Source organism: Macrobrachium rosenbergii, chromosome 24 (assembly GCF_040412425.1).
Source record: "Macrobrachium rosenbergii isolate ZJJX-2024 chromosome 24, ASM4041242v1, whole genome shotgun sequence".
Taxonomy (NCBI): Eukaryota; Metazoa; Arthropoda; class Malacostraca; order Decapoda; family Palaemonidae; genus Macrobrachium; species Macrobrachium rosenbergii.
In genome coordinates, this window is record NC_089764.1 from 30,619,748 (window position 1) to 30,633,038 (window position 13,291).

Here is a 13,291-nt window from a genome sequence, read left to right on the forward strand (position 1 = left end):
TATGTTGATCTTCCACCCACCAATCATCATACATACCAAATTGCAGCCATCTAGCCTCAATAGTTTTTATTTTGTCTACGGTTAAAGTTAGCCATAATCGTGCTTCAGGCAACGATGTAGTATATGCCACCACCAGGCTGTGATTAAGTTTCGTTGGCCGCGGCTCATTCAGCATTATACCGAGACCACCGAAAGATGGATCTATTTTCGGTGGTCTTGATTATACGCTGCAGCGGCTATACAGAAAACTCGATTGCTCCTAAGAAACTTTGGCGCATTTGTACTTGTTGTAATATCTTTTTAATATTACGTTTTTTGTAGAATCCAATTATGATGCCGAATTTGCATTTGTTGCAGTAGAAAGTTTTATTTTGTGATTTGATTTTTTATGCAGCCAGTCGTATTTATGTCCACCGTTTATTGTCAATTTAAAAATGCCCTACCGATTATAAACCGAAAGTTAAAACGAAACGTGATTCCTTGTCGGTCTAAAGCAACGAAGCAAACGCTGGAAGGAGTGCCTCAGGGCTGAAAGATGTTTATGTTTAGGTGCATATGTTGGGTACTATTCATTGTGTCAAGGACTACTTTCTGTCTAAAAGAATATAGATCCGTTGCTAAGTAACCAGTTGGTTCTTAGCCACGTAAAATAAGTCTAATCCTTCGGGCCAGCCCTAGGAGAGCTGTTAATCAGCTCAGTGGTCTGGTAAAACTAAGATATACTTAACTTTTTGAGAGTGGAAGATATGGTAGTTCATCCTTGCTTAACATTATTTTTGATATTCTGTGGTAATAATTAATAAAATAACTTGACGGAAAAATTGCTGTGCCACTGGGAAATATACTGAGATTTTCCTCATGTTGGCCTTCATTCTTGGAGACTTAAGGACTCTTGTGTGCTTGTTTGTGCTTGTGAGTGCGTAAGTGTGTCTTTCTCAAGCATAGCACTTCATTTTGTCATTAGAAGTGTTAAATGATGTGACTTTCCTAATAAACTTCCTATTCATGAGATATAAATGACATACATTTATTATTGTTGAGTGACTTCATATTTTGTTCCTGATGCCATTTTGAAAGAAAGTTCTCTCTCTCTCTCTCTCTCTCTCTCTCTCTCTCTCTCTCTCTCTCTCTCTCTCTCTCTCTCTCTCTCTGCAAACGAAATCTGAAAGTGCACGAAATCACCGAATCGGCCTTCCTTGTTTTTTTACGCACCTCAGCACTAATGTATGCGCACGCGCACGATTCCAGCGTTTTGAGTCGCCGTAGTTACGACACGACAAAAGAGACGAAAAGTTACCCGTTCAAATTTCTGGTTGATGCCTACCCGAGTGAAAGTGTTGTCTATAGATACCTCTCTCTCTCTCTCTCTCTCTCTCTCTCTCTCTCTCTCTCTCTCTCTCTCTTAAGACTGTCATTATTGTCGTGTTCTACATCCAGTGAGTCGGATGATTGTATGGCAATATCGGAGACCACCGAGAAGGGGAAAAAATCAGCGATAAATTATGAACCGTGGCAGCTGAGCTAAAATTTCTCTTTTAATCTTTGCAGACTTCTCTACATTATATATATATATATATATATATATATATATATATATATATATATATATATATATATATATATATATATATACACATATTATATATATATATATATATATATATATGTATATATAATATATAATAATATATATATATATATATAATAAATAAATTTCTATATCATATATATCATCAACACAATCTTTCAGTTGAAAGAAAAAATTTCTGAACCAAATTGTGTGGATTGGTAGGGCTTTCTCGTTTAACAAGACCGCTGCCAACCAAATTGTGTGGCTTGGTTGGTATATTATTCTTGTATTCAACTGGAAGACCTGGGTTCGATCCTGATGTGAGTCAGAAATTTATATATATATATATATACACATATATATATATATATATATATATATATATATATATATATATATATATATATATATATATATATATATATACATATATATAAGCACACATACAAATTGGATATTTGAAAAATATACATATACATATACATGGAAAGTAGACTCCTAGACCATACATTGCATTAAATAGGGTTTTGATGTTTCTAGAGAGAGAGAGAAAAAACTCTTTATATATCAATCCACAGTCATCGTTAGTTGTAAGAAAGCTCATTTCTATTCTCCAAAACCAGAGAGAATCATTCTGAGGTCACCGTCTGAAAATGTCCTTCAATTAGAGAGGTAATGAGTTGATTGAACGTATGTCTTTTACTGAGAGCCCCCCGCCACCCCCTACCCCCCCAAAAGATTCTACCGTTAGTTACGACTAAATTGAGGAACAAATGAAGGAAGTCATTGTGACAATCGGAAGAGAGAGCGGAAAATTGTAATGGAAAGTAAATAGGGTCGAAATGAAGGTTTTAATGACCAGCAATGACATATAAGAGTAAGAGAATAAAGCGGGGAAATGCAAACGAGGCGGGAATAAAGAGAAACAGGTAAAAAATTGCGCCGAAGTTTCTTCGGCGCAGTCGAGTTTTCTGTATAGCCGCTACAGCGTATGATCAAGGCCACCGAAAATAAATATATCTTTCGGTGGTCTTGGTATAAAGCTGTATGAGCCGCGGCCCATGAAACTTTAACTACAGCCCGGTGGTGGCCTATCCTATATGGTTGCCAGAAGCACGATTATGGCTAACTTTTAACCTCAAATAAAATAAAAACGGCTGAGGCTAGAGGGCTGCAATTTGGTATGTTTGATGATTGGAGGGTGGATGATCAACATGCCAATTTGCAGCCCTCTAGCCTCAGTAGTTTTTAAGATGTGAGGGTGGGCAGAAAAAGTGCGGACGGACGGACAAAGCCGGCACGAAGTTTTCTTTTACAGAAAAAAATTAAAATAATGAAAATGACGCAATAGTTAAATGCAAGCGACAGGAAATTAAATAAAATAATATAAATAATCAATAAAAAGAAGGAAAACTTACGCCACAAATCCGATGAGAGCGAATGAGTGTGCGGATGAGAAACATGAGAAAGTAAAAAAAAAACCGTTATGTAGGGAGAGAGTAAGAAAAGTAAAAACGGAAGAGAACCATTATAAAAAAAAAAAAAACGGTACTCCCAAACGCCTTATAACCACCCAACGGATCTTGGACTGTCTCCAGAGGCGTTGGGAAGAACAGCGGCCATCTTAAAAGTGACGCCAGATAATTAGCTGCATCACGGAATTTGATTGCGGTCACTTGCGAGAGAGAGAGAGAGAGAGCGCGCGCGCCGAATCCTGAGGAGGTAGGCGATCGCTAATTATCATCTCGCTCGGGTACAACAAATGTCAAGGTGCCATTCGGAAGAATGCGGGCAAGAAAGCTGAAAATGTCGTTCTGTGAGAAATTTGGACTCGAATGGGAATTGATTAAAGGACTAATAAAAGTCCGAATATCAAGAAAGTCATTATGAATTATGACTGTGAGGTTTGTGATGTCACAAAAATGGTTTGATGACATGTTTTCGTGATCTGTCACAAAAATGGTTTGGTGACATGATTTTGTGATGTCACAAAAATGGTTTGGCGACAAGATTTTGTGATGTCACAAAAAAATGAAGAGAAATTAATCGACTTCATAATTCCGAAAGCCTCGATAGATAATTAGTTTTACCGATGCTGACATATTCAGAAAAATGAGATCTTCCAGCTCACAATGCTGATTTTAAACTAGACTAGGAAAAGTAAGGCAATTAAGTACAATTTTTTTTAACTTATAAGTACATAAATTATAAGTTCGAAAACAAAAGTCTGAATGGTTAATTTGGAATTGTATAATAAGGAAAGACAAATTCCTAACAAAAATACTGAACAAGAAAAGAGAGCATTGAAGATATTTCAAATCGACATGGTTATAATCCTCTTGTCATGTAAGAAAAATAGACAGGATTTAATGTACAGTCTAAATTTCTGTTGACCCATGCGGTTGAAGTGATGCTTATGTAGGCTGGAGGGACCCTTTGTACACCCAGGGGAACCTCAAAAATATAGCAGGTAAAAGCATATATGAGTTCTTAATATATCTAGGGCTTTTTTAGTTGTGTGAGAAATATTTATATATATATAATATACTGCATATATATTATACACATACATACGCATACAGACACACACATACACACACACACACACATATATATATATATAGAGAGAGAGAGAGAGAGAGAGAGAGAGAGAGAGAAAGGAAATTCTACAGTGCATACCGCAGGACGGTTTATTAGGTCCTGTAGTATTTATTGACTGCCTAATGAAATTATCCCGAATACAAGAATAACACGGCCATTCTCTAGAAAGAGAGCTGTTGCCTGTTAGGAAGGAGACCCTCTCAGTTGCCGTGATAAAAACTGAAGGTCAAAGGTGTCTCGTATATGAGTGACCAGTCTGAGACTTGATCTGAGTGATATTAAAACGGAATGCCTTTTTTTTTTTTTCCACCATCGATTCTGGAACCGTCTGCCTGTCAGTCCCAAGAAAATACTGATATTCAATAAGAGCCGTTTTGAAGTGAATTCAAACCCCCTGTAATTTGAGAAGGATTAAAACATTTTTAAAAAACACGAGCCTCAAGACGGAAGTGTTTCCACATTGCCGTAAGAGTAATGGACTTGAAAATTGTGTGAAAGATCGCTACCGTAGATAAGAACGACTCTCAGGGAACAGCCTTTTTTTTTTTTTTTACAGTTCTGCGGAAGACCTTCTCATAGCCCGGAACATTTCTTGAACGTGGAAGGAGTCGAGTCTCAAAATGGCAAAGTTTATCTTGCGTAGACTAGAGATTGCATTCACCCAGAGTTCTACTTTAGTTTGGATAATATTTAAATATGCACGACACACACATTTATTTTGTACCAAATTTCTCAGGGCGACTTTTTATTTTTGTTCGATTTGGTAGGACATACTACTGTAGTAAGTAATGACTCTTCCATGATTATAGTACTCGTCTTCTATTTCAAAGTGGTTATGTTCCACCATTACAGGTTGCCGTAGTGGGGTAGTGCCGTCAATGGATCTCACTGGGTGCACTGTAGGCATTACTAAAGGTTTTCTTGCAGCGTCCCTTCGGCCCCTAGCTGCAACCCCCTTTCATTCCTTTTACTGCACCTCCATTCCTGTTATCTTGCTTCCATCTTGCTATCCACCCTCTCCCAACAATCATTTCCTAAAGCAACTGCAAGGTTTTCCTCCTGTTACACCTTTCAAACCTCCCTACTCTCATTTTCCTTTCCAGCGTTGAGTGACCTCACAGGTCGCAGTGCCTGACCTTTGACCTAAACTCTATATTCAACTCTATTACCATTACAGGTGATCGATGGTTTGTGTCCTGCCTAGGATGCCTGCATTTAACCAAGGGCCTCTTCTACAGAGTGGTTCCGGCAGATCAAGACTTCGAACAAGATGCAGGTTATTGCGGCGTCTTCAGGTGAGAGAGAAAAATGGCTGGTCTTATTATCCTCAGCGTCCTCTTCTCACCAGTTGAGATCGAAGACTGAGTTCAGTTCCTTGTCTTTGAGTTCCTTCTGAACAATTCATTAACATTATCTTGGTAAGGTTATGAAAAATTGGGTCCACAGAATTAGACATTGTTAGTCAAGTGTTTTTTATTATTATTATTATTATTATTATTATTATTATTATTATTATTATTATTATTATTATTATTATTTTACAGGTTCCGTGTTTGGTGGTGTGGCGAATGGAAGGAGGTTTTGGTTGACGACCGTCTCCCAACAGTCAATGGAAAACTCGTATTTGTCCATTCACAGTCCACGAACCAGTTCTGGCCTTCTCTGCTGGAAAAGGCCTATGCTAAGTATGTACTTAACGATATTTTCTAAGCATCTCTCTCTCTCTCTCTCTCTCTCTCTCTCTCTCTCTCTCTCTCTCTCTCTCTCTCTCATCCTGTTTTTGTTATTTGTTTATTGAATCAGGATAATTGGAGCAAGAGGAAATTATTTCGACATGACATGATACCAGAAAAATAAACTGTTAAGTAAATGTTATAAATTGCTGTACTATTTTACAGGTGAGAAAATGCACTTTGTAACACTCACTAACAACAAAAGCAGAACCAGTTAAGGTTGGAGCTTGGAGAGCGAAGGATTAATATTCTGATACATAACTAGATTTAGGCCATACAAGCTTTATTTGCACGTGAGTTCAGTATTGGCGTATATGCAACGTATATAATGCATAAAATGACTGGAAGTACTCCATGCTCTACTGTAATTTGAAAGGGTATCAAAGAATGAAATTCGTAATCACAATGAAAGGAAAGAAAACAATGAAAATATGGCGATAATGAGTAATACCGACTCCCCATTGTTATCATTTTTTTTTTCCAACGGAAACCAGCTGAGAAAATGATTGAGTCAGCAGGTGGGGGAAGAATCAGTCCATGACTCTCCGGGAGGCTAAACCTGCCACCTCCAAAGTGAGACCCCATTGTTTATCAAGCAATTTATATTTGATGAGGGTTTGCTTGCTTAAGACTAAGTGAAAGAAGGAGGATTGTGAAATCACTGATTTCTCCCCTTGGATGAGCATACATTTGATTGTTAGGAAGCACAATTTTTTTCCACGTTTGTAATGATATTGGGGTTTCTGTACGTAGCATTAACTTTGGTGGGGTTTCTGTGCATAGTCTTAACTTTGTTGGGCAGCACTGTAAGTGGCTAGTTACTGATCCCTTCAAAAAACTGTTCGAAACTTGTTGCTGTGTGAAATAGTCAACTGGGATATTTTAAAAGATTGTGTTAATGGACTCTTCTGTATCATTATTCGTCAGGTACTTCAATGAGGTTTTCGACTGTTAGTCGTCTTAATGTGAACATAATTTCTTTTTGAATAATACCGTCCATAATAGTGGCTTAATACTGTCTATAATCGAGGTAAAAGTGGCTCTACATCATTTACCCCTCTTAGTTATGCTTTGCCTAATTGATTAAAATATTCCTGCCAATGTTAGTGTCTGCTGGCTTACTTCAGGTACCACACTTAGTTCCCCTACACTTTCGACGATGATGTAAGCAAGGTTCTCAAGTCTTGGACTTTGCCAAATCTAAATAAACGCCTTATTTATTTGTTTATTTATATTTGGTTTGGTTCATTTTTTGCATTGCTATGTATTGCAATATTGAAAAATATGCTATTCTAGTTTCACACCTTTATCCCACTACCTGGTCCTCTTTCCATGTACCCATGCATGAACATTGTACAGCATTTAATGTAGATGCTTTCTGTACAGGTTCATTGATTTTGGCTTGACCCAAATAAATATGTACTAGTTATTATGAATATGAATAATATAACAGCAAGAATTCAATATATCTTTTTTAATATGCTTAATTTTTGTTGGCCTTCTTCTTCTTTTTAATCTCATTGATAAGTCTAGACATTGATGTGAGGTCAGTAATTCTTTGTCATTATGTTACAGGCTCCATGGATCATATGAGGCCCTCAAGTATGGTACATCTCTAGATGGTCTGTCAGATTTTACTGGTGGGATAGCAGAGTCTATAAGTTTGCGTGCTGATCCTACGACTTGTGGACGTCTGCTCTCTAAGCTTCTGGAACTCACTTCGATTGTCACAGCAGTTGTCAATCAGCACTCTCACAACAAAGTTCATTCAGAGAAACTGGCCAGTGGCATTGTCATGGGCATTAATTACAGGATATATGCTGTTGAGAAGGTGAGAAATAATGTATACATACCTTTTGTTCCATCTGAGTATTAACAGGTGTTGGTATATCCTTAGACAGAATAAAATTGTGTAAAAAGCAACTATGTCATGTGTCAAGATTTTTAAGAACTTAATTTTTTTGTCAAACATACAATGAATCATACTTTAAAATGAGGTTTATGTGAAATTCTGTTTGCTGAAATCCCTGGAATATCAGCACCATCTGCAGTGGTCACCCCTGCTTAGATTTAAGATTTGAGTGGCTCAGAAAAGGTCTGGTAGGCTTCAGATCTGAGTGGTTCAGGAAATATCTCAGGAAGCTTAAAATAATGAGTGTCTCATGAAAGATCTAAGGATTCATATTTGAGTGACTCAAAAAATATCATGGAAGAATGAAGAGTTGGCCTTTTCGGCTGGAAAGCAAGCAATCTATCAAGGTGTGAGAAAGGCGAACACTTTGACTATGTAGAAGCTACTGATAATTGAATAAGAAGCAGAATAAGAATAAGGAGACTAGACAAGATTATCAAATTTCATTTCAACACAAAAAATTATTCTTTTGAAGTTTAGGTGTACAGCAAATACTAGTAAGTCCACAAGCAGCAGGAGTGTAGAACTTGCAAGTGAAACAAATACACAATGAGCAGGAACTCGAGTTACGTACACAGAACAGATACAAATATGTTAACAAGAATTAAGAAACGGTTCAAAGTAAAACTATAAGCAAAAAAATATTCAAATTTCAAGTTAAAGAAAGATTTTCAGTTATAGATGGGTTGGGCATTGACTGATGTCTTTTGTGGAACCATCTACATAGATGGTGATGATTTTTGTTGAAAAATGTTGTACTGTATAAACTAATGCTGTTGCAGAACTTTTTACTTGGTTTTTTATTTAAATTCTGTGGACTGGAGGTAAGCAAGACCCAATTTTTTTTTATATTTCTATTCCTGTAGTTAATAATACGTGATTTTGATTAAAGCAATTTAGAATGATTTATGTGCCGAGAATACGTAATTGTTGCTTAAAAGGGTTCTGGTTTTACAGGTTGACAGATACAATGGTGAACAGGTATGTTTAGTGAGGATGAGAACGCCTGTTGGAACCAGCGCTGAATATTTAGGGGCATGGGGTCGCTCCACACCAGAGTGGGATGAGGTACCCCCTAATGAAAAGGAGAGACTAAATTTGAAGTATACACCTGATGGTGAATTTTGGTAAGTTTTTCATACCTTTGTCATTTCTGGGACATCTAGTAAAGACTCTTACTGCTGTTGTCAAGACAGCTGGTAAATTTCCTTTCTATTACTGTATCTACCTACTGGGATTAGCATTATCATAGATTTATACTGTATATTACCTGTCTACAGGTGCATATTTCCTGTAATCTTTAAGTCTAATTTTGGTCTGGGTGGTGTCCTTTGAATTTCTGCCCAATTTGTCATCTCCCAAAGCAAAGCCAAAGTGATTTATTACCAAAATATTATTCTAAAATTAGTCGTAATATGGTAAAGTACTGTCCGTGCATTTTAGAGTTCGATTATTGGTCCGTGTGTGCTGAAGGAAGATTCAGTATCCTGGGCACTGATAGATTTGTATCAAAAAAATAAAATTTGAGTCTTAAGATGTATTTGATTCCAAAGAATACCTGCCCTTATCCTTCATGAATTACCTAAATTGATTTCCTGGAGAATCACAATGCATGTGTGGATGGGCAAGACAGCTTTCTTGGAGATCACCTTCAAATATTTGTTTGAATTTGAAATTTTCTTGCATAAGCTACTAATTGTTTTCAATTCTCTTTGTCTTCTTACAAGAAATTGTAGTTCAGTACAGAAATTTTGTAGTATATTGTTATATTTTTTATTATCTTGTTAACTCATTGTGTTTTAGATTGATGGTAAGATTTTTGTTGGCCTTATTTTACCATATGTAATAATTTTTTGTATATATTCTTGTACAGTAGCCATTTTGCATGTACTGACAGCATTCATATTTTGAAGTACTGTATATACTTTCACAACAATAGATTCCATGTCAGTTAGCATTCAGTGTATGATAAATTTTATGGAAAATTCTTTGTCTGTCTTTTCAGGATGGCGTATAGTGATTTCGTGCGCACTTTTTCACAATTGGAAGTTATACATCTAGATGGGGAAACTTCGAGAGATGAACCATCTCTTAAGCACAAAATGCCATGGACTTCACGTGTATACCAGGGGTCTTGGCAAAAGGGAGTGACAGCTGGAGGCTGCAGAAATAATCCTGGTCAGCCTTTTTTATTTTTAAGTTTCTGTTTGTGGATGATGGAAATCAAAAAAAGCATCCAAACCCATGATACATTTTTTGCATTATTGGATAATATTTGCCTATCAGTGTAAGACATAAAAGCAGCTCTGTTTTTTACTTATAGTAGACCCTGTCTACTTCAACAAAATTATTTACTGGGATCTTGTAGTGCAATGTGATGTTCTGTAAAGGTGTTTCCTTACAGCTAACACCTTTATTGTCTCACAGTTATGTAGTAAATATTTGTGGTAGTTAATTTTACATAAAAACATTAATGTCTGCAACTTCAGTGTAAAACATCATACACTGTGTACTTGCAAAGTTTTTGGTTAAAGCAGAACAATACCATGCACAGCAATTGCACTGGATTGTGATAATTAAGAGATGTTTTCATTTAATATTTTACTACTTTATTAGAACAGTGTTTTGTTGCCTTTACAGTATACTAATATCTAAATTATTTTTAATTTTTTTATATTTGAAAAATTAAGAATACAGTATTCCTGTTCCTCCACAAATAAGTGGATCTTTCAGTGTTTAATCCTGAAAATGGGCTGCTAGTTGTACCTTTGTACTCAGCTAGATATTATGAATTTCCTTTTGTACACTTTAGTTTATGAGTAGATTAAAAATTTATTTCTCCTGTTAATTTATCTCTTGATCATGAAAACACTTTTTAAAATAGCAAAGTTGTTGTGCTTTCCCAATCTCAGCATATATTTCTGATGTTCCTTAGGTATTTCCATGTTCTCTTTTGGTCTGTATGGTTAGAATGACATTGCATAAATTTAAAAATTTAGAATTTTGAAAGGTACTTATTTTTGTATCATTTGAAGTCTGTGTCATTCGTTTTAGGGGAGAGTTGAGAGTGTTCTCTACAGATAACTCAGCCTGAGGAAATATTATCGATTTTGTGTTCTTTGGCAGATACATTTCACATTAACCCACAATTACACCTCATCCTAAGTGACATGGAAGAAGTAGTGATATCTTTGAATCAACATTCAGTCATGGAACCTAAGGTATGTGGTTTATTTCTGTTAATCATGGCATATTTTTAACCAGTAGAAGGAGAGAGTTAAAATATTTTTAAAAAGAAATTTGCCAGTTTTATAAAAAGATTGTGTATATCCAAAATTCTCACCTTTATTTTTGCTCATTATTTCTTTCCTATTCTTGTACAGTACACATGATATTTGATTCCTGTGTTTCTTTGACACATAATAGAGTCTAGCATCAGGTTTATGGTTGGTGAAAAAAATTACATGGATGTAAATAGCTCTTATTTGATTTATCATTTTTCTATCTGCAGTTTTTCTTTTTATTTTCAATTTTGATAAAATTCTTATTCTTTGTTTTCAGGTTATTGGGTTCACAGCATATGCACTGTCCAAAAATGGCCTCGATTCCATCAGCAAAGCGTTTTTCAAGAAAAATAAGTCTCTTGTCAATTCACAGTACACAAACAGTAGACAGGTAAGAAGATTTTCACTGTCTGAAAAATTAATTAGGAATGGTTTCTGTGGATCCATGAACGTCGTTGTTGCATACATTAGTTTAATCCTGGTTCTGGGAAACCCTCAGTATTGTAGTAATGGAATATTTCTTGATCATATGAAAGTAAATTGTTAGGCAGTAGAGAATTCAGCCTTTGGAGAAAAGCAGTTAGTTGAAGATGATCATTAGTAGACTTTATCTCACTCAATAGATAGTACCAATTTTAACTAATATTAATTCCTTTGTATTTGAATTCTCATTTTGTCGTAACAGGTCAGTGAAAGAGTACAGCTAGAGCAAGGTGGTTATATTTTATTGCCCACCACATTTGAACCAGGCCAGGAATCATCATTTACTCTTCGAGTCTTCTCTTCTAAGCCGTTGAAATTAAAGTAACTATGCAGTATTTTAATGTTTATTCTAGTTTGTACAATGCTGATGTGTTAGTTTCCTGTTGTTAATTGAACAACAGCATCCTAGTGAGACTTCTCCATATTTTATATGTTGATCTAACCTGATCATATCATTTTTGAGACATTTGCCGAGATGCAATTTTACTACGTGATTTATATATGAATACATTCTCATTTCGAACAGATTGGTAGACACATCACCCTCCTTGGTGAAGTCGGCTTTACTGAAAGCACATGGTTCCATGGATGGAAAGAGTCTGCAACAGTATGAAGCTGTGTTTCTCCAAGTTGCTGATGAGCACCGATCTGTAAATGCTTTTGAGCTTCACGAATTACTTGAAGCTTGTCTACCAAATGGTAAGTGTTTACAAATTTATTCTGTAATTTTATGTTAAGTGCTGTATACTGTACTTCAGAAACTGTGTGACTTGTAAATGGGGCTTCTTTTATAGAATGCCTTTTTAACTACAGTTGTTTTACATAATTATGCTTGAGAGTGTCGTTGCCAGGCTCACGTCATACTCGTTACAGGAGTTAACCTTTAGATTTTGGGTGATTTGATAGTTGTAGATATCTAAAAATTTACTTTTTCATTTGAGTATTATCTTGCATACACCACATATTTGGCCTCTCCAGTTAAACTTATTTCCAATGTATCATACAATTCAGTGTATTTGTACTTACGGAATTCTTACTAGCTAAATTTTGTTGGTTATAATCTGAAAAGAGTTAATCGAGACAGTGGGTTTCTGAATCTCGTTTTCTATTTATTGAGATAGTTGGTTTCTGAATCTCTTCGTATTTATTTGGTAGTTGTGTGATAAATGACCATCCTCTGAATGCTGTCTGTGTTCATGCTGAATCTAGGCAGCAGTCTTGTTATTTATGACCTTGTATTATTAGTTCTCGCTGCTCATTTATACAAAATTCAGGCATCTTTGGCAAAAATGGTCCAATGTGTGTAAATTCAAACTCCCACCTACCTGGTCATATCTTAAGAGAAAATAATAATCTTGATGTCATAGTCTAAATTAAGAGTGATTAAAAATAATTCTCTTAACTGGAAAATTTGCAGTTTTAAGTAAAACATTAATGCAAGAGTGATCAGAAGGTGCAAAATTTTGTTCTCGTTGATGATTTGGAATATTGATTCCTGTTAATTGATATGAATTTTGTAAGCTATTCATACCGGGTATTTCATTATTATTAGTAATAAAAAACAAAAGAATTATATGACTGGAATACTAAAAGCTATTATTTAACCAAATTTGCATTACCACTAACCTGTCCAGTATTTGGCTTACACCTTCATTTCTTATGTAGAATATTTTTGTTCTGTAATTATACTAACCACTTGTGAAAATAC

General features: G+C 35.6%; 1 protein-coding gene across 2 annotated transcripts in view; it reads left to right on the forward strand.

The window, feature by feature from the left end:
- Positions 1–13,291, forward strand: part of CalpC (calpain-C) — a 56,238-nt gene that overhangs the window by 35,063 nt on the left and 7,884 nt on the right. For both annotated transcript variants that reach the window (XR_010857020.1, XM_067126345.1), the window contains exons 4-12: positions 5,349–5,466; positions 5,716–5,856; positions 7,480–7,735; positions 8,774–8,943; positions 9,822–9,994; positions 10,943–11,037; positions 11,378–11,491; positions 11,786–11,904; positions 12,110–12,282. Coding sequence is in view for 1 of the 2 variants with exons in the window: in XM_067126345.1 (XP_066982446.1) it covers positions 5,349–5,466; positions 5,716–5,856; positions 7,480–7,735; positions 8,774–8,943; positions 9,822–9,994; positions 10,943–11,037; positions 11,378–11,491; positions 11,786–11,904; positions 12,110–12,282 (1,359 nt within the window). In the remaining variant the exon portion in view is untranslated. The remainder of the gene's footprint in view (positions 1–5,348; positions 5,467–5,715; positions 5,857–7,479; positions 7,736–8,773; positions 8,944–9,821; positions 9,995–10,942; positions 11,038–11,377; positions 11,492–11,785; positions 11,905–12,109; positions 12,283–13,291) is intronic.